We start from the raw sequence: 21,413 nt of genomic DNA, 5'->3' as shown, positions 1-21,413 counted from the left end.
AGCTTCTAGTAATCAATGCCCTTTGAATCGAGCACATTTAGGGTTAAGCCTTTGTCCGGGCGCGCGCTTGTGTCCAGTGAGTGTGTGAATGACAATAGCCGTGGGCAGCGCAACACACAATAGACTCGCGCTTCTTGACGACCATAACAACCTAGTCTGTCTTTGTACGAACCCCCGCCCTAGCGGAATCTCATTGGCCGGGAGGTGTGGTCTACTCGCCTTTGTGCCACGCCCAATCCTTCTAGCATTGGCTCGCCTTCTTATCAATCATCGTAATTCGTTGCCTTGAGAGCCGGGAAGGCTACGCTGTGAAGGGGTTGCCTGCTTGCCTGTCATTTGGAGCGAGGCGCCTTTAAAAGAACAGAGTGGTCCTAATTGGGAGCGCTATTTTAACGAAAGAGGGCCGGGGAGGGGAGGGGGGCAGTGTTTGCACTTGTCACGGCGACCGTACCTGGTGCATGGAAAGGTCCAACCAGAGTATGAAGAACGGACCTAAAATGATGTTAATTGTCCCGTTTCTGGAGCTAGCTGTGTTTCTGTGTCCTGAAATAACTGGAGGAGGACCTTTATTTGCTCATGCTAGCACTGCAACTGCCACAGGGACTGAACGTAGCGTGCTGACAGCGGCGTCCGGGGACACCTTTAGCACCACAGTTGGAAACAGTTTACCCGAAGGGAGTGTTCCGAGGCTACGCGCCCCTCTGCTCACTACGCCCGCCGCCAGCACGGCTACCTTGGCGGTGGGATCCAACACGCCGCACAGCCCCGCGCTCACGACAACATCGACAGCGTCGCTTCATCCGCCGCTTGTAAATCAAACGACCGCGGCGACTACTTTCACAACCATGGGATTACAGGAAACGAGTGTGGGAAGCGAAACAGCACCTTTGAATCGAACGACTGTCACACCTGCTGTCACCTCGCGTGCGAGCGCCACATCTGTCTTACCCGTGCCAGCGGAGCCCGAAATACCAGGTGAGTCTCCGCTTCCGAGAATGGTTTATAGTATCGTTCATGACGATCTTTCATTCATTCATTCATTCATAACTCAGTTGAAAATTTGTGACCAGTGCAATATGTCGGTGTGATAATCTACTGCACAAAATATCGGAATCCAGCTTGCCAACAAATGGCGCGAATCCTTAAGATCGTTTCAAGTGTGTAGGTTCCAGTTGCAGACCTCATCGTAATACTAATGTGCTGTTATTTAGAGATGCTTTGCATATCCGAAGTTTGGCCTCAGTGACAGCCATGCAGTAAGGTGTAGCCCCTCCCCTCTTTTGCCTTGCTGCATGTGGCACGACTTCCGAACCCTTGACTTTGCTGGTGAGGAAGACCAAAGGCGGACTGCTGTGATTTGTGTTGCCTTTGTCTGTTTTATAAGGTGTTGTGTTGTAAAAACATCCGTTGCGTATTTCAAATTCACGTTCACGTAGTCCTAGGTATTTTTTTTTAACAGATCAAGCCTGTTAAGTGTAAGTAAAGAGACTTCAGTTAGGTGGGAGACTTGTCGGCTTCATCCTACTGGTACTAACGCAATTAAATTAATTAAAATCGTTCTAATTGTGAATCGTTATTTTTATTTGCATTCATGAACACAGTTAAAATAGGATTAGAGCGCATCCATCATATCACATAAAAAATGTAATTAAAATGTAACAAATGACACAATCTATTCATGCATACAATATTGTTCTAAATCAATATAACAGGAAGATATTTAATCAATACAGTTTTTTAATGCCTTTACGGAGAGGTATGGTAGTGCAGTGGTAGCACCTTTGCTTTGCAATAAGGAGACAAGGGTTTCCGTGTTCTCCCCAAGTGGAGTTCGCATGTTCTCCCCGGGTCTGTATGGGTTTCCTCTGGGCATTCACGTTTCAGGTCAAAGACATGCAAGTTAGGTGGACTGGTGATGCTAAATTGGCCCCTGAAGTGTATATGTGTGTGTTTTCATCTTGTGATGGACTCTCCCACTATCCAGGGATTGTACGTGTAACATCTCTAGTGTTTGTCACTTCTTACTTTTTTCATTTGCTGGCTTATCGTTTGTACAATTGTTCTGTTGCGTCCCTATGAATCATCCATCATACTGACATTTCAACCATCTTTCCATGTCCTTGATATCCTGATCGAATCTTTCACCCTTCTCTTCAATCACCACTCCAAGATTTTCCAGGAAAAACTCCAAATGTGCATCCAAAAAGTGAACTTTGAGACTCATGTTGTAATCAGTTCTTTTAATGTAACTAACAAATTTGTAACAATTTCTTTTTAATGTGTATCTTTAATTGTTTAAAGCTAGAAATTACATCTTTTGAATGAAACCAAAGTCTTTTGTTCCAAATCATTCATCACAGCATCAAATTCTGCTTCTGAAATCCGTTTTCTAATATCTGCCCTCTTTCAATTTATCCTTGGACCACCTCAGAAACCTTTTGCTGAAATGCATAAAACATAATCCATAGTTTGATACTGTAGGCTTTGACCAACTTCTTCTTTAAACCAAGCCTAACATGAAGTGGCGACAGCAGCACTTTTTGTTATTCTGGATTTCACGTAGCTTTTTTTGTAGCTGGTCAGTCTTTCTGAACCCAATGGAAATTCTTGACACCGCTGACCCACTAGCAGAGAAAACCTGGGAATTTTGCATTTGCCCTGGCTATATTTTGACCTTATTAAAAAAAAAAATAGCTGTTTTGCTTAAACATAGATTTTAATATTAGAGAATATTAAATTCATAAAATTAGCATTCATTTGAAATACTGATGTTTAGTTCATGATGGTGCAAAATCAATAAAAAACATAACTGACATCTAAAAAGTGTTTTCTGGAAAAAATGGTATGCAATGGAGAACAATGTTTTTTCATTTTTTTTTGATTTAGTGCCCAAAGATATATAAAAATAACAATAACATCAAATAATCAAAACAAATTTTTTTTCTTTTTGCTGTGATCTAAAATAGAAAGCAATGACCAGTTTTTGTTTTTTTTCTCCAGCCGTCATTTTTTTTTTGTTTTTTCTGTCCCCCCTGGCCATTGGACCTTACTCTTATTCTATGTTAATTAATGTTGACTTATTTTATTTTCTTACTGTGTCTCTTATTTTTCTATTCTTCATTATGTAAAGCACTTTGAGCTACATTTTTTTGTATGAAAATGTGCTATTTAAATAAATGTTGTTGTTGTTGTTGTTAGGCCCCTACTCTCAAAAAACTGAGAGAGTTCTCCGTCCGAGGAGCTAGTCTTGTCAGTATAGTGCATCTTCTTATTGAGTGACGAAAGAAAGCAGGATTTTTGCTTTGCACCCTCCCACACCATAACTTATTATCTGGAGGGGGCGAAAACTTTAGATTCGTCAAAAATTTTGATCAACGTTTTTCGGTGTATCTCGATGTTTTGCGGTTCCCTGATACCGAAAATGTGGATATCTCGATGATGGGTGTGTGTTTGTGTGTGTTTCTGGCAGGACAGAAAAATACCAAACCTGAATCTTAAGCCAGTTTTGAGGCAAATCGTGCAAGAGGTACACAAGAGGAACCCTCAAATAGCGTAATTCTGCAGTTAATTATGAATTCTGATCGTCAATTGATATCATAATGACCTGTTTTATGATCAGAAAGATCAGCATCAGAGCGGTAAATAAAGAAATGTTACAAAATAGTTTGAGTAACTAAATTTCTAGGGCACAAAGCCTACTGATGCTCACATCTGATTTTTAGTGCAGTGTTTTTCTGAATTTGTTTGGGAATTTGTCAGCGCATTTCGCTGGTAAAGGACTCTTCCATACACTGATCGAGAGAGTGAGGCATACATCATTATTTTCCCTATTTATTGTTTTTTGCGGGCAGCATGACGATGCAGTTGATATGAGGGTGACTTTGATATCTGTGCGGGGTCTGCATAACCTCCTTGTGTACATGTTTGTCCAAATCCCAAAAATTCACATTCTTTACCTGAGCTGCAAAACTCTGAATTTGCCCTTTCAAATGGGCTGAAGTCCTGCCTTGGCTTCTACCTTGTGTCTAGCATGGGCTTTGCAGCCCTTACATTGGATGTAGTAGGTCTGAGAATGGATTTTGAACACGGATATAGAGAGCAACAGATGTATTTATTTTGTGTTGTAATGTTTAAAAGCTAAAATTTTAACAAGGCTTTGCTTTTAGCTTTTGTTGAAGAGCAACTCTCATTAGATACGTGTTGGATAAAGCCAGACACCTTCTTTGTGATTGTTCACGATGCCTATAGAAGTCATTAAGTGGTTTGCAAATTAAAAATACACACATTATTGATTTTTTTCCTTTTTTAATATATAGCTTTAATCACTTCAATCTAACAGCAGTAAATTTTAAAGGCTTTCTCACTACACTGAAATACAAACCAGGTTAGAGTGCCAGTATGATTTGAGCTTGAGGGGGAAATCACCATTATTGTCTATTGGCCCATCCACCCTTTGTCCAAATTTGATTAATCCGGTATTAGGATTGTGGGGGCCTGAAGCAGATTGTTACAGGGTCAGGCCCAAAGCAGAAACTAGAGCAGGTGGTCTGTGATAGACAGGCGCCCCCTGCTCAATGACACCGTTTACCCCATTTTAGAATCCCCAGGAAAATGTTTTATTGGCGTGACTGGTGTTGTGCTGCCACAGTTATCAAAATGAATGAAGCAGTATTATTTATTGATCGATGGATGTGTTCAGAGAGAAATATACATACCTGTAGACTGTGCTTATGTGTGTATATTGGCAAATTTACAGTCACCGGCAGATGACAGGAAGGACATCTGAAACAGTTAGAAGTGTTGGGGTGCCAGCAGGGTTGCTCCATTTCATCTAAATGTAAATAATTTGAACAAAAAGAATGTCTGATGGCATATACAGAAGTAATTCAAAGTAAATGAACTATTGAGGATGTTTGATTTATTTATCTAATTTAAGTTCCTTTAACTTAAATCAATTGTTTTCTGGCATTAGATACCTTTTTCTAGCTGCATTGATTTAAATTTATTAGATGCCACACTAGCACAGTTAATTTATGTTGGAACAAAGCAATCAGATTATTTTTTTCAACAGAAGCACATAATCTGTCTCAAGGACTGTGGTTGTTACTCTCTCAATTATTGTTAATCTTACTCAAAATGAATTCTTTTCTAATCCTGAAAACTTTCCTTATACATTTAGATTAGTTACGAATTTGACTATTTCATATTTGCATAAAGTGTGATATTTTTGAACCACCCCTTTTGTTGACAACACCTTCAGAGGAATCCCCACACCTTTGTGCAGTTAGAAAGAAAGCTAAAGACTTTTAGTAAATTGGTTTCTTTTTCAAATGCCATGGGTTTTGTGGAGCTCTAGAAACCAATTTATGAAACATTTTGGATACACATCTCTCACCCTACATCAGAAAAGCATGTTTTTCTTTGTTTCCAAAACCGCAATTTAATTAATGTTAAAATTACATGAAAAATGCAATCAACCAAAGTATAATTTGATTACCTTATGCAGTAATAAGTGAATACCTACACACTTAGTAAACTGAACATTATTGATAACATATTCATAAGTAATACTTTCTACAGCTAAGTAAAGATAAAATGCTGTAATGTATCTTATATATATTGGGATTAATAAAGTATCTATCTATCTATCTATCTATCTATCTAGCTATCTATCTATCTATCTATCTATCTAGCTATCTATCTAGCTATCTATCTATCTATATATATATATATATATATATATATATATATATATATAAAAATATACTTCAGGTCACATCTCTACAAAACAACGTAGTTGAAGCAAATATTTTTACTGGCAGTGCCTCAGGTGACACAGTTTTTATTCCTCGCATCCCTGTTATACCATCTAATCTCCCATTTCAATTCAAACGCGTTCAATTTCCAGTAAGGCTCTGCTTTGCAATGACAATTAATAAGTCTCAGGGACAAACACTACAAAAGGTTGGCATTGATTTGAGGCAGGATTGCTTTTCTCATGGCCAACTGTACGTTGCATGCTCAAGAGTAAGTTCCGCGCACAGCTTGGTCATATTACAACCGGAGGGCCGAACTGACAACGTGATATACAGAGAGATCCTTAACAAATAATTTTTTATGTATTTTCCCTCAGTCTAAAAATGTTTACCTTTTTCTTAATAAAAATATTCAGGCAGTATTTCACCGCTGCGAAGCGCGGGTATTTTACTAATATATATATATAAAGCCAAATACCACTGACTCACTCATTACGAAATCTCCTGAACCATGAGGACTTAGGACTTGGTCTTGACCCATAGGTGCTTGCTAAGAAACGGTTTTAAAAATTTCATGGTCCAAGAATGAAACTTCTTCTAGTTTTTTAGACCCATTTGTATGTCTTTTCACAAGAGAACGACTTAACGGATTTAGATTTTTTTTTTTTTTATAATCTGCTTGAACATTCCGTTGATTTTCCGACTTTCTCATTATGCTAAGAATCATAGTTCACTTGCGGTACCGATTTATTAGCACAAATCTCAGAGAGACTCATCGGGCTGCAGGGAGGGGGCGGGGCCCTCCTCACTCACACGTCTGCCTCGAAGTGTAACCTTAAGTCCGCTTAGTTAGCGAACGAGAGAACTACTTAATGGTTTTAGATCTTTTTTTTTTCTATAATTTACTTTAACATTCCAGTTGATTTTGAAACTTCTGTCATTGTGCTAAGAATCCTAGTTCGCGTGCAGGAGCAATATATTTACATGAATCTGAGACAGAGGCTGCGGGACAAGGGGAGGGGGAAGAGTAACGTCAAGAGTGGAGAGCTGGGTGGGGCCCTCCTCACTGTCCAGTTTCATGGTGAATGGCTAGTTTGTGTGTGTGTGTGTATATGTATGTATGTGTGTGTGTGTGTATATGCATATATATATATATATATATATATATATATATATAATATATATTTAATACACACACACATTGTGACAAGATTGGGGGCGCTATTGCTCCCTTGAACCCTCGGACTAGACGTCAGACACCAGGTAAAAGTCCAATAATTATTTATTTTATAATAATAATGTGCACAAAGCACCCTCCACAATTCTCATAAATAATAAACACAATAACAATAATCCTCCTCTCTCTCGCGTTGCCACCCTGCCACCCAGCTCAGCTCGTTTGTCTGGGATTTCCCATGGTCCTTTATAGTCCTTGACCCAGAAATGTTTCACTTCTCTCAGTCCATGTGATTGGCAATACTTCTGGGTCAGATAAAAACTTCTTTTTCATCCCGGAAGTACGTCATTTCCTCTGTCCCTGTGATCAGGACGTACATCCGGGGTATAAGGCAAATACAAGTCTCTGAGCCTCCCTGCAGCATCCCCTTGCGGCCCCCAAGGTATCCAGCAGGACTGTGAAGGAAAACTCCAATATCCATGATGGCCTGCTGGAATTCGGGGCACCTCCATGCTGCTGGAAGGACTCCATCTAGCAGCGTGGGGGTATTGGCCGGGGTGAACGGCCGGCCATAGTCCACAATATATATATATATTGTCGGAGATGACTGGGGTGGCGACCCGGCTGGGACACCCAGGAAGACTGGAAGAGGGCTTACGTCCACCTCAGACCACATGGGGGCGACCACCCTGGTTCCTTTGGGGGCCACGTGTACAGAGCTTTGAAGCTCTACCCTGTAGGGGCCCGTGGTCCCCATGGAGCCCTGGACCTCGGCACTTCGGCCACATCCAGAATTGCCAGGGGGAAGACAAACAGGGACACCCGGAGTACGCAGCCAGCACTTCTGCCACATTGGGGAGTGCCACTGGAAGATTGCCGGGAAGCACCAGGAGCACATCCGGGTGCATATAAAGGGGGCCGCCTCCCTTCATATGATGGTTGGAGTCATCATATGGATCAGTACAGGTACAAGGTGCATGTGCAGACTGCACGTGAATAGCAACTGGGTATGACATTTGAAGCCCAGGACACCAGAGTGTCATTGTGTCACCTTAAACCAAGTGGAACAATAAAATACAGTATGTGTGTTCAGTTGTTTTAAAATAGCAGATGTTACTTTAGAAAACACATATAAATAGACCTTTTAAACACAATTTAAATTTTGGCATTCATGATGCTTTTTATCTATGCCCTTATTTGTCCCAGTTCAGTAGTTTAGGGCAAATTAGTGTGAATACTGTATGTGAAATGCGAATGAACAAATTAGCCACAAAAATTTAGTGTATCTGTATAATGGTTGGACATGACTGGTGTGTATGCTGTTCATCTCCAAAATCTGGAAATTCTGTACATCTGGGATATAATTTGTTGTTTTTCCCTTTTCTACTGAGAGGAATTCAAAGGACACAAAGTGTTGGTATCCAAGATTTTAGTACTGTTTTATGGAGGTTGCAAAACAACAAAAGTGAAATAATTTTGAGGCGGCATGGTGGCACAGTGAGTTGCGCTGTTGCCTCCCAGTTAGTAGACTCAGGTTCGTTTCCCGGGTCCTCCCTGCGTGGAGTTTGCATGGTCTCCCCGTGTCTGCGTGGGTTTCCTCCCACAGTCCAAAGACATGCAGGTTAGGTGCATTGGCAATTCTAAATTGTCCCTAGTGTGTGTGTGTGTGTGTGTGCGCGACCTGCGGTGGGCTGGCGCCCTGCCCGGGGTTTGTTTCCTGCCTTGCGCACTGTGTTACTTGGGATTGGCTCCAGCAGACCCCCATGACCCTGCAGTTAGGATATAGCGGGTTGGGTGATAGATGGATGAAATAATCTCGAGGACCATTGTGATCCGATTGTAAGTTTTAGTAAGACACTTCTGTGGCACATGGTTTGTTGCCACCAGTCCCAGTTTGGAAATGAACCTTGAGTCTCAGACTGTCTTCTTCCAGGTCCGTAGCGGAAGTGATGTTAAAGCTCTTTGCTGTCATCCTCAGGCTTGTGTGAAAAATGAGAAGAAGTCGCTAACTGTGTCGCCCCATTGTCTGCTGTCCCTGATTAGAACCTTGAAGATGCCCCCCGATGCATGTGTTTGACACAGAATACTCATCTTGACACAGTAGTGCTGTTTGGGAGGTAGACTTGTATAAATTAGGATATTTTCATGAAAAGTGTGTTTTGTTTTTTTTTTGTTTTTGTCGCGCTAATTGTGTATTTTGAACTTTATAAAAAGAAAGACACACAAACTTTAGAAATATTTGCTTAACACCAGAAAGGATTAAAAAGGGAATTAAGGAACCAGCCATCTGACAGTGCTGCTGCTGCAGTTGCTTTGCAGAGTGTGATTTAACCTCATTTTAAGCAAAATCAGACATATTGCTCCTTTATAGAGGTGCTGGTGGAACAGGTATAGTGTCATTCTGACAATCAGAATTGTGCTTTGAATCTGCTGTGCTGTGTCGCCTTTCTCCTTCAGCACAAGGTTAATTTAATCCCCAGGGAGCACCTCTGGAGGTCTTTTTTGACAGTGTCTTCAGTTTTCTATCAAAGGCTGGTAATAGAATACATTCAAAGGCTGGTAATAGAATACATTTAAAATTATTTGATAACTTCTTCTCTACATTTACCCTCGGTGCCTTTCCTTGTTATCCTCATGTGTCTGATCCTCCCTTGACCGGTGCTCCCTGTCCTTTTGCACATTCTCATAATGCTTGCTTCTTAGACCCTGGCATTTCGAGATGCCTTGTTCGCCTTCTATCCACTGTTATATCTCCCCTCTTTGACAGCAATTCTTTGCGTACGTCCTACATCTTTACTCTAATTTGGGTGTCCTCCTGTAATGGCCCATCCCCTGGTATCTCCTTCGCGCTCTTGGGATTGTGCCGGGAGATCCAGCAAACCTTCTTGTGACAACACATGTGGAAGTGCCATCCTGGAGGAGCTCGGCTACCTTTTGTAACCTGAATCGGCTGCAGGTACCGTCTCGTGACAAGGACACTAGCGAAATGCAACACCAGAGAAGAATTGGTCAAGAAGGATAAGGAGAGAGTAAATGTCTGTGGCCACGACCTGCAAAACCATTCCCTTTTTGTGGGTTGTCTTGCTGTTGTCCCTCCAGTCCACCTGTTGTCACTTTCATTTGCATCAAAGCAGGTGTAGTTGATTCACAGTCACATCTGCTACCTAACTGGACAGACTGATATCCCTGAAGCTTAACTGACTTGGCGTTAGCCTGAGATGATTAAGTGTTCCCTTAGTTTTTTTTTTTAGGTAGTTACAACACTACTAGGTTTAAAGACTGACACATTTGTTTTGCAGAGATTTGCTATCACTCTTTTAATTAAAATTCTTCATGTAATCTGTCCAAATTAGGTATGTCACATTATATCTGTAGATCAGGCACACACACTCACACACTCCATTTAAATCCTGCGTACATTACAATAATGGAATTAATGCTAATGGCCAGGACAGTCACGTTACTTTAAAATGGCCGGCATTCAGGCCATTTGAAAAGCTTGAAGGCAGTGGATTCTGCTGTTTCAGAAAGCCACGTCTTTAAGCAGTGTTCACTTTCAGTCTGATTGTCACCTAAAATTAAGTTAGTAAGGAAAGCTTGATGCAATTTTTGCAGCTTCCTTTGAAAATATAAACTATTTCAGAATACTGGTTGTTGTGGGGGGGGAGGTTATGGGGGTAGTTGATGCTAACCCAGAAAAATCTGTGTAAACATTGATTGGGTTTTAATCCAACATCTAGAATTTGGCAAAACTGGTTTTAGAATAGATTAGGATAGATAAATATTATTAATCCAATGGTGAAATTCAGATGCATACAGCAGCAGAGTCCTAAAAAACAAAGGATATAGTCTCACAGGACAAATTCATCCATCCATTTCCTAACCCACTGAATCCGAAAAGGGTCACGGGGTCTGCTGGAGCCAATCCCAGCCAACACAGGGCACAAGGCAGGAACCAATCCTGGGCAGGGTGCCAACCCACCGCAGTCACAGGACAAATAATACGGCTAATCAATCAATCTATAAAGAAAAATATTTTATGTAGCAGTCAGTACTGTGGAAACAGTCACCATTTATTTCAAGTATAAGTATAATCTTTTGTGGTAAACGTCATCCCAGGGTGCTTTCCAAGCACATTTTTTAATAGTTCTCTACTCTACTCTATTGTACTATACTGTTTAATAGCTAGCAATCCCTTTGCGTTTGGAGTTTTCATGTTCTCTCTGTGTGTGCATGGATTTCCTTTAGGTAATCTTATTTTCCTCCTATGTTCCCAAGATGTGTGTGTCAAGTTAATTGGTGATTCTAAAGTAGCCCTGTGTGAAAATAGACTGGCTAGTCTTGTCGGGCCAGACATGATGCTCAAACGAGAAGGCACATCTGGGGGTAACCCACTAAAAAGGGTGTAGTGAATAACAGCAAAATCTTGCACTGCAAAGGCTATATCCATAGGGCTTCTTCCTAAAACGCAAAGCCCCAATTTCTCCAGTCCGTGTGTTTTTAAACAGATGCCGAGGTTTCAGGGAGATAGCAAAAGATACCAAACAAAAGACTTAATGCTGAGAGAAGGTAAAAAAGCTAAAATTGCTGTTATCCAATCAGGAGCACAAGGTCACCGAAGCTTAATAATTTACACATTGTAGTGAGCTCTGCTTAAGTGAGGACAGACAGACAGACACATGTAGACTACCAGAGCTTCTGGGCTCCGCTTGTTTGAGAAGTGCTTCTGTCTGCCATGATATCTTTCTGCCTTTATGACAATTGTTACATCACTATATGACATAACAACAGCCAACAGTTTAGGTAAGCATTGTTGCCTATTGATCTAAGACGTGTTATAACGCTGCGGCTATTTTGTCATGGAAATTCCAATTACACAGTAATGTTCTATTTCTTTAGTTATTTGTTTAGACGTGCAGTCGGAAAAAGTGGAGCTTGTGCAGCGTCATCTGTGCATCTACTGGCGTCGTTGAGCAGACTTGTTGATTTGGGCGTTTTGAACAGTGAATTCTGCATCTCCGGTGGTTGTTCTTCTTTATCAGCTCTCTTGACAGCGTGACACACTGCTTACTGCAAATTAATATTTTATAGTTAATATTTTTATGAATATAGCTGCCTCCTCTTTCAAGCTTACACTGATTTCTCAACTATCATCTGACTAATGCACAGCGCCTGCGATGACTTATCATTCACATTGAATTCTGAGGTGTATGGAAACCACTGATGTGCTCAAGTTCTAGTAAATGCTTCTACACACCGTGGACAGCATAAAATAACGATCCAAACATACTGCTGAAGCAACACAGGAGTTTATCAAAGCTAAAAAATGCAAAATTCTGGAATGTCTAAGCCAGTCACCCAATTTAAATCCAACTGAGCAGAACTTCCATATACCAAAGAGAAAGCGTAAGGGGTGAAGCCACTGAAACAAGCAGGAGCTGAAGATGGCTGCATTAGAGGTTTGGCAGAGGACCACCAGAGAAGACCCTCGGCTCCTGGTGATGTCTATGAATTGCAGACTTCACTCATTACATGCAAGGCACATGCAACAAATGTACTGAATATGACGGCTTTAATAGACCTGCCATCACTATGTGCCAAGCATTATGGTGCCCTGAAATTTGGCTGGAATTAAAAGTGTTGTGTGACTGAAATGTGTGCAAATTCCCATAGATGAAAGTCTGCAATTTGCACTTTAATCACAAGTCTGAAATGTTGTAATTTTAAACTGTGGAACAGACGAGGAAATTAAGGAGAAATGTCCGTGTCATGTGAAAATTTATTACCTGAATCATCTGCTAAATATTCCCAGTGTTTTCACTGGTGAAGTTACCCGTATCCATTTGATAGGCAGTGCACATTTTATTTCAAATCACAGTAAAAGATGTTTTCTCTAAAGCTGTCATTGAAATATTCACTAATAGCCTAACATACTGGCTTGGGTGGCTTTTGTCAGGAGCAACCTGGGATTAGGAGCTAAGACCATTACAAATTCAGGATTTGTCAGGCTTGTGAGGCATTCATCCTAGGGAAGGGAAACGCCAGGTCAGTAGCCTGCTCTCTCCAAGCACCGAACAAGCTCTGGTATTGTGAAGCCGCCCGTCAGGCTTGCCGAGGAATTCTTTCAGTGCCTCAAAGCGCCTCTTTATTGGACAGCACTGTGTGTTTTTAACACCAAATAAAACTGTTCTTCCAGCCTGTTGTTCTTGGCACATCTGTGTTACAGCTCAAGTGTTGTGCTGAGCGCTGGAGTTGTTTATTACAGCAGAAGATGTAAACTTCTCTGAAAGTTAATGAGCCATAAAATGACACTTGTTCTTATTGTACTCCTCATATGGGCACTTTTTAAATTCAACAGTAAGACAAATGAATTGATATATTATTTATCGATTGTGTTGACATAAACACTTAACACAGGGGAGAAGCCATATGGGCTTTTACTTCTCATTTAACCTGAAAATGAAACCTTTTCGTATTGAGGTATACATACTGATCCTGGCTGTTTTGTAACTATTTCATTTTATTCTTTTTTTTTAACCTGTTTATTTTGTTTAAGGCAGTGGGGAGTCATTGTGCCGGCCGATAGTTACTGTAACCCCAGCTACTGCATGCATTAGGGAGCGACACTAATCACTGCATCACGGTGAATCCTCAATGCAGTAAATGTACGGTGTATGTATTGTAAAATAGGACACAAACAACGAGAGAGTTGGGGCGCCACCTTGAAAGGCTTAAAGCAAAAGAAGAACACTTCGCAATTGCGGAAATGTCTTCACAGATGCAAGTTCATGACAGAACTGAACAAAGATGGCCGATTTCTGGGTTACGAGTTCAAGTGGCAGGAAGGTGAGGGTCCAGGTGGATACACAGGGAAGTGATGTCAAAGATGGTGTAGCTGTCAATTTTCCGTTCTGCAGAGGATGGAGGAGAGAAGGGAAATAGTATACAGCTATAGTCCCTTGGTCTGGCGGTTAATTACCATCACCAAAGCCCTTGAACTGTCTCCCATACGCACCCGCGTGACAGTATGTAATATTAAACATTTATTTACAAACCCACTTAATCCAATTCAGGTGTGCAAGGTTTCAGGGCCTGCCCTGGCAGCGTCAGACACAAGGTGATAAACAACCGACATTACCTGTGAAAAATGGCGTTACGGAAATGATCACTTTGCATTGACTTTGCATGTCTATTTTTGCATTTCCCCCCCCAAGGAGTTTAATCCAAGTTTGGGGTCACAAGAACATAGGGTTTATCCTGGCACAGACTGGTACCATATCCAGAGTTGGTTTTGGCAGCATGGTTAGGCCCTGGCTCCCTGCAATGCCAAATTTGAATAAGAAAGTTTTGGAAATGGGGTGGATTAAAAAAATGTATACTGGTCAATACATTTTTTTTCAGAGGTTTTGCTGATTGAAAAAGATTTGGAGATCATGATAGGCATATTTCATGCTGAACAGAAATAGAATTTCAGATTTGTTGTATCACGTTGGAATTTGCAAAAAAACAATTATTGAATTTAGTGTGCTTAATCACTTAATGGAGTTGACACATTGAATTAATGCAGTTGAGCCAAAAATGTTTTGCTGCTTCTCTTATACTTCTCACTTCAGTGTCCGACAATAGCTGGCCAGTACTGATGGATTTCTCTTGCCCTGATACTGATTTTCTGATGTTACATAATGAGCCGCAGGGAAGGGGTCCAAGTGTGAATGCCAGGCGGTATTGTCTTCAGACCCTGAGGCTGTGGGTTCAAATTCCTCTACTGACACTGTGTGACCCTGAGCAAGTCGCTAGACCTGCCTGCGTTCCAATAGGAAAACCAAAAAGAAATGGAACCATAAATTAGCTGGCCCCTGTGGCTCCACCTGGGTAGTAGTGAAATAGGACAAACTTTAAAAATCAATAAACAAACCAGTATCGCCAGCTTTGCGGTGGCAAGACACACAATCCAAAACATGGCCAGAGGTACAATTAGTTCCAAAGGAGCCTGCCGTGTGAGTGCCACCCAGCTCCCTACTCCTGACATCACGCTTGCCCCTCCTTTCGGTCCACAGCCTCTGCCTTAGATTTGCGCGATTAAATTGCTCCTGCAAGCGAATTATGATACTTAGCGTGATGAGAGAAGTTGCATAATCAACCGGAATGTTCAAGCAAATTATATTATTATAGTTCTCTCGTTCGCTAGCTAAACGGTGGTAAGGTACACACACTGAATCTGGCGTGTGCGTGAGAAGGCCCCGCCCCTTCCCTTCCTTTCAGTCCACTGCTTTTCTCTCAGATGTGCACAAATCTATCGCTCCTGCAACCGAACTATGATACTTCGCGCAATGCGAGAAGTCGCAAAATGAACCGGAATGTTCAAGCAAATTAAAGAAAAAAAGCCAGATCTAAACACATTAAGTAGTTCTCTCGTGAAAAGCAGACAGACATACATACAGTCAGCCAGATGTTGGATTTTATATATACTGTATACTAGGCTGACCCGCCTTTTAAGGCGACCGACTTTTAAGTTGACCACTTCTTAAGGCAATTTGATATGTAGATCAATTTGATATTTTATACAAACTCATTAATTTGGTTATATTGCATTTGAGCGGAATTACTTTAATACTCGCAGTTTCTGTTATTTTTGTGATGAAATTTTAAACTTTTTTTCTATATTGAGGTCGCCCTTTTGAACACCCCTGATATTTACTATGCGGTGAGGCATTTGTACTCCATCAACATTTAATTATTTCCAGAGACATAATTTTGTCTATTTTTCCAGCGCATCGCGCAGAAAAGCAAGGGAACGATGGGAGCACCAGAACTCTGCTCACGTCATGTCGCTTCGTACCGCAAGCTGCAAGTAGTAAGTCTGTGATAAGCGGAATACCGCTACGCTTTCCACTCACGGAAGGACAATCCCAACCGCTTTTATATAGTAAGAAAGAAGAAGAAGATATCGCACAGTCTGGAGTAGAAAATGATCTTTTACCTGGAAAAACGAAATTATAAATCCCATCGCATTGCAAAATGGACGGGGCGTATGTGAAACTCTGCGCCTGCGTAGCACTCACGGGACGGAAGGACACCCGACCGCTTTTATATAGAAGGATAGAGATGTTGTGTAGGATAAAGATGTCAGCCAAATAAGTAAATGTAATGAATGTAGAAAGCAAAACTTTACCCAACATGTTGCACTTCAATGTTTTGTATGCTTGAAGCATGTTGTCAACCAGCTGGATGTAGTTTGGTGCTCTGTAGTTGCCAAGAATATTCTCAGCAACTTCCTTGACTGCCTTCCATGCGATTTCTTCCAGTCCCACTAGCAGATCTCTAAGCTGCTTGTAACTGATGATGTTTCTGATTTGTGGACCAACAAAAATTACCTTTTTTTTTTTTTAAATCTCGGCACCAGTTATTTATGGAAACATCTGTCTTGAATGTCATAGTCCTCCACCTTCCTTTTTCATTGCTATCACAAACTTCTTTATCAATTCAAGTTCTGTACGAAGAACTGGTAAAAAATAACTTTGTTGGGTTGACAATTGGTTGATGTGCCACAACCACTTCCTGGGAGCCAAGTGCTTATGGAGTGTCCAGTTCTTTTTAATGTAATGAGACTCTTCAGCACAGCACGGCTGTCCCATTCCCAAATGAAACAACAGGATTGGGATATCTGAGCTACATTAATAGCAGCAGTGCTGCTACCTTTAGAACCTCACAAATGTTTTAGTTGTAGTTGTTGTGCTGTTTACAGTGCCCTCCATAATGTTTGGGACAAACGCATTTTTCCTTGGTTTACCGCTTTGCTACGCAGTTTAAAATTACAAATCAAACAATTTAGACTTGTGATTAAAGTGCACATTGCTGACTTTAATTTAAGGGGTTTTGCATACGTTGTGGTAACGCCATGTAGAAATGACAACGCTTTTTAGATAGATAGATAAATACTTTATTAATCCCAAGGGGAAATTCACATACTCCAGTAGCAGCATACTGATAAAGAACAATAGAAAATTAAAGAGTGATAAAAATGCAGGTATAACAGACAATAACTTTGTATAATGTTAATGTTTAAGGGTTGAATTGAAGAGTCGCATAGTGTGGCGGTGGAACGATCTCCTCAGTCTGTCAGTGGAGCAGGACGGTGACAGCAGTCTGTCTCTGAAGCTGCTCCTCTGTCTGGAGATGATCCTGTTCAGTGGATGCAGTGGATTCTCCATGATTGACCGGAGTCTGCTCAGCGCCCGTCGCTCTGCCACAGATGTCAAACTGTCCAGCTCCGTGCCTACAATAGAGCCTGCCTTCCTCACCAGTTTGTCCAGGCTTGAGGCGTCCCTCTTCTTTATGCTGCCTCCCCAGCACACCACCGCGTAGAAGAGGGCGCTGGCCACAACCGTCTGATAGAACATCTGCAGCATCTTATTGCAGATGTTGAAGGACGCCAGTCTTCTAAGGATGTATAGTCGGCTCTGTCCTCTCTTACACAGAGCATCAGTATTGGCAGTCCAGTCCAGTTTATCATCCAGCTGCACTCCCAGGTATTTATAGGTCTGCACAGTCACCTCTAGTAATCACGGGGTCCATGAAGGGCCTCGGCCTCCTAAAATCCACCACCAGTTCCTTGGTTTTGCTGGTGTTCAGGTGTAGGTGGTTTGAGTTGCACCATTTAACAAAGTCCATGATTAGGTTCCTATACTTCTGCTCCTGTCCACTCCTGATGCAGCCCACGATAGCAGGGTGGTCAGCAAACTTTTGCACGTGGCAGGACTCCGAGTCGTATTGGAAGTCTGATGTATGTTGGCTGAGCAGGATCGGAGAAAGTCCAGCCCCCTGCGGCGCTCCTGTGCTGCTGACCACAATGTCAGACCTGCAGTTCCCGAGACGCACATACTGAGGTCTGTCTGTAAGATAGTCCACGATCGATGCTACTGGATATGAGTCTACTCCCATCTCAGTCAGCTTGTCCCTGGAGAGCAGAGGTTGGATGGTGTTGAAGGCGCTAGAGAAGTCCAAAAACATAATTCTTACAGCACTACTGCCTCTGTCCAGGTGGGAGAGGGATCGGTGTAGCATATAGATGATGGCATCCTCTGCTTCCACCTTCTCCTGATATGCGAACTGCAGAGGGTCGAGGGCGTGGCGGACCTGTGGCCTCAGGTGGTGAAGCAGCAGCCGTTCCATGGTCTTCATCACATGTAATGTCAGAGCGACAGGCCGGAAGTCGTTCAGCTCACTAGGATGTGACACCTTTGGGACTGGGGTGATACAAGATGTTTTCCAAAGCCTCTGGACTCTCCCCTGTTCCAAGCTCAGGTTGAAGGTGCGCTGTAGAGGACTCCCCAGTTCCAACGCACGATGCACCATCTGGACCCGCTGCTTTGCTGGCATGAAGTCTCCTCAGCTCTCTGCTTATCTGTGCTGCTGTAATTGTGGGTTGGGGGAAACTCCCTCCTATGCTGGTATCAGCAGAAGGATGGGTGGAGGGTGCAGTACCCCGAGGTGAGAGTGGGTTAGGGTGATCAAACCTGTTAAAGAAGTTGTTCATTTGGTTTGCTGTCTCCATGTCTCTCTCGATGGTGGCACCCCGCTTCGAGCTGCAGCCAGTGATGATCTTCACCTCATCCCACACTTCCTTCAAGCTGTTATTCTGCAACTTCTGCTCCAGCTTTCTCCTGTACTGCTCCTTCGCCACCCTGAGCTGGACTCGGAGTTCCTTCTGCACACGCTTGAGCTCATGCTGATCACAGCCATTAAAAGCCCTTTTCTTCTGGTTCAAAAGGCCCTTAATGTCACTTGTAATCCGTGGCTTTTTATGTATGGTCCCCACATTTCAGGGCACCATAATGTTTATTACAATTGGCATCATGTGTGTTTGTAATTCCTCAGGTGTGTTTCATGGCTTCATAAGACACCCTGGCTTGCTTCTACCCTTTGGTGTCTGTAGTTGCTATTGTTCAATATGAGGACAGGAACTGTGCCAATATGAGCCAAAGAAGCCATTATGAGTGTGAAAAGGATAAACCCATTAGAGACAGAAGGAAAATCTGAGGATAACAAATCAACTGTCTGGAATATCATGAAGAAAGAACACACTGGTGAGCTCAGTAATCGCAAAGTGTGAGGATGAAAAGGAACTGCCCAAGATCCAACGCAGACCATCTCTTCTGTTAAACATGGTGCTGGGGGTGTTGTGGCTTGGGCATGGATGCTACCACCGGTCCTGGTGCACTTCTCCTCATTGATGATGGAACTGCTGATGGCAGTGGCAAAATTAATTCAAAGGTGTAGAGAAACATCTGATCTGCTCAAGTCCTAGTAAATACCTCCCAACTCATTGGACAGCGATTCATCCTCCAACAAGGTGATGATCCAAATGTACTGCTAAAGCAACACAGGAGTTTATCAAAGCAAAATTTATCAAGCTAAAAAAATGAAAAATTCTTGATTGGCCAAGCCAGTCACTGAATTTAAATCCACTCAAGCAGGAGAAAACTTAAGGGGACAAGCTCCTGAAACATGCATGAGCTGAAGATGGCTGCCTTAGAGGCTTCGTGGAGCATCACCAGAGAAGACCCTCAGCACCTGGTGATATTCCGTGAATCTCGGACTTCAAGCAGATATGCGACAAAAGTACTAAATATGACGACTTTAATAGACCTGCCATTCCTCTGTGCCAAATGCTATGGTGCCCTGAAATGGAGGGATCATGTAGAAAAAGTTTTGTAGTTTCCACATGGGGTCAACTAAAATGTATGCAAATCCCCTTAAATATAAGTATGCAGTTAATCACGATGTCTGAATTCTTTTGAATTGTAATTTTAAACTGTGGAGCAGAGGGATAAATAAACAATAAAATGTGTTTTTGTCGCCAGAATTATGGAGAGCATTGCATGTATATTTATAATATGAGAGGAAATCGTAAAAGTAGATGATTGATTTTCGAGTCATGTAACGTTTTATTTCAAAGTGGTGATTTTTGAGATCAGTAACCAAACTTCATAAGATACACCTAGCAGTGTTCAGGAAGCAAAATATTCATTGTCCAGTGTACCTGTCTGTATGTTATTGTTTTATTCAGTGTGGTTACACATCACATATTTCGTCTTATACCACTTAACCTCCAATTCAATCTATCTTACAATTTTTTTTGTGATCTTACACCCTTACATCTATAGAGGGTAAGTGCAGACTGTTTTTTGTAATTTAAATAACAGGACAAAAACAAATGCCAGTTCCACTAGCAGAGAGAAAGCAGCATGGTGTCTTGCACGTTTTAAGTAAACAAATGGTAGCACAGTGGTTAATGCTGCCTTACCCCTCCAGGGAACTGGGTTTGAACTTTGCACCTTAGTCACTGTTGGTATGGAGTTTCCATTTTCTCCCTGTGTTTTTCGTTAGGTTACCCTCTGGGTGCCTCAATTGTCTTCTCACACTGTAAACAACAACATTTATTTCTATAGCACATTTTCATATGAAGGATATAGCTCAAATTGCTTTACAAGATTTTAAAGAAGTAGTTACATGTATAGAAAAACAAATTAAAAATTGATAATAATAATGCATAAATAATGCGCAAAATAAATAAGTAAAGACCTTTAGGTAAATTGAACAGTCCTGATAGGAATACAGTGAACCCTCGTTTATCACGGTTAATTCGTTCCAGACTCTACCGTGATAAATGAATTTTCGCGAAGTAGGATTCTTTATTTATAAATCGAATATTTTCACAGAGTATAGAAAACCTGTTTACGACCTTCTAAATATGTTTTTTAACATTATTAGAGCCCTCTAGACATGAAATAACACCCTTTAGTCACCATTACACTCGTATTACCCAATATATTAGACAAAATAAGAGAAAATGAGACATATTAGACGTTACAAATATCATATTATTACTAGGCTCACCCGCCTTTTAAGGCGACCGACTTTTATCCTCGATTTTTGTGCGCTCCATGTGTACATCAGGCATGTAAGTGTAGGGAATGAGAACATCAAAGTGCCCATTCATAACATCTCCCGAAAACCTAAGTTTTTTTTTATCCCCTCAAGTGCCTGTCCAAAGTCGTACAATGTCAGCCCGAATCTGTACCGCTAAAGACGGAGTTTCATGCACTAAATAAGCTATAGATGAGAATAAGCAAGCACCATCTCCCCTGATATTTACTACGCGGTGAGGCATTTGTACTCCACCAACATTAATTATTTCCAGAGACATCATTTTCTTTATTTTTCCAGTGCATCGCGCACAAAAGCAAGGGAACGATGAGAGCACCAGAACTCTGCTCACATCGCGTCGCTTCGTACCTCAAGCCTCAAGTAGTAAGTCTGTGATAAGCGGAATACCGTTACGCTTTGCACTCACGGGATGGAAGGGCAATCCCGAATGCTTTTATCTAGTAGATTATTGTACTGTACATTTAATTGCACACAACCACTAACCTATGAAGGCATGACCTCAGTAGGAGAGTCTTCAGAGATGGTGCAGT

At 41.6% G+C, this 21,413-nt stretch overlaps 1 protein-coding gene across 1 annotated transcript in view; it reads left to right on the top strand.

The window, feature by feature from the left end:
• The first annotated feature begins 335 nt into the window (after positions 1-335).
• Positions 336-21,413, top strand: part of LOC120535123 (multiple epidermal growth factor-like domains protein 9) — a 434,998-nt gene continuing 413,920 nt past the window's right edge. The window contains exon 1 of the mRNA XM_039762720.1: positions 336-975. Coding sequence (XP_039618654.1) covers positions 459-975 — 517 coding nt within the window. The 5' untranslated portion in view covers positions 336-458. The remainder of the gene's footprint in view (positions 976-21,413) is intronic.

The sequence above is a fragment of the Polypterus senegalus genome, chromosome 9, assembly GCF_016835505.1.
Source record: "Polypterus senegalus isolate Bchr_013 chromosome 9, ASM1683550v1, whole genome shotgun sequence".
Taxonomy (NCBI): Eukaryota; Metazoa; Chordata; class Cladistia; order Polypteriformes; family Polypteridae; genus Polypterus; species Polypterus senegalus.
This window is presented reverse-complemented; position numbering and strand designations above follow the sequence as displayed.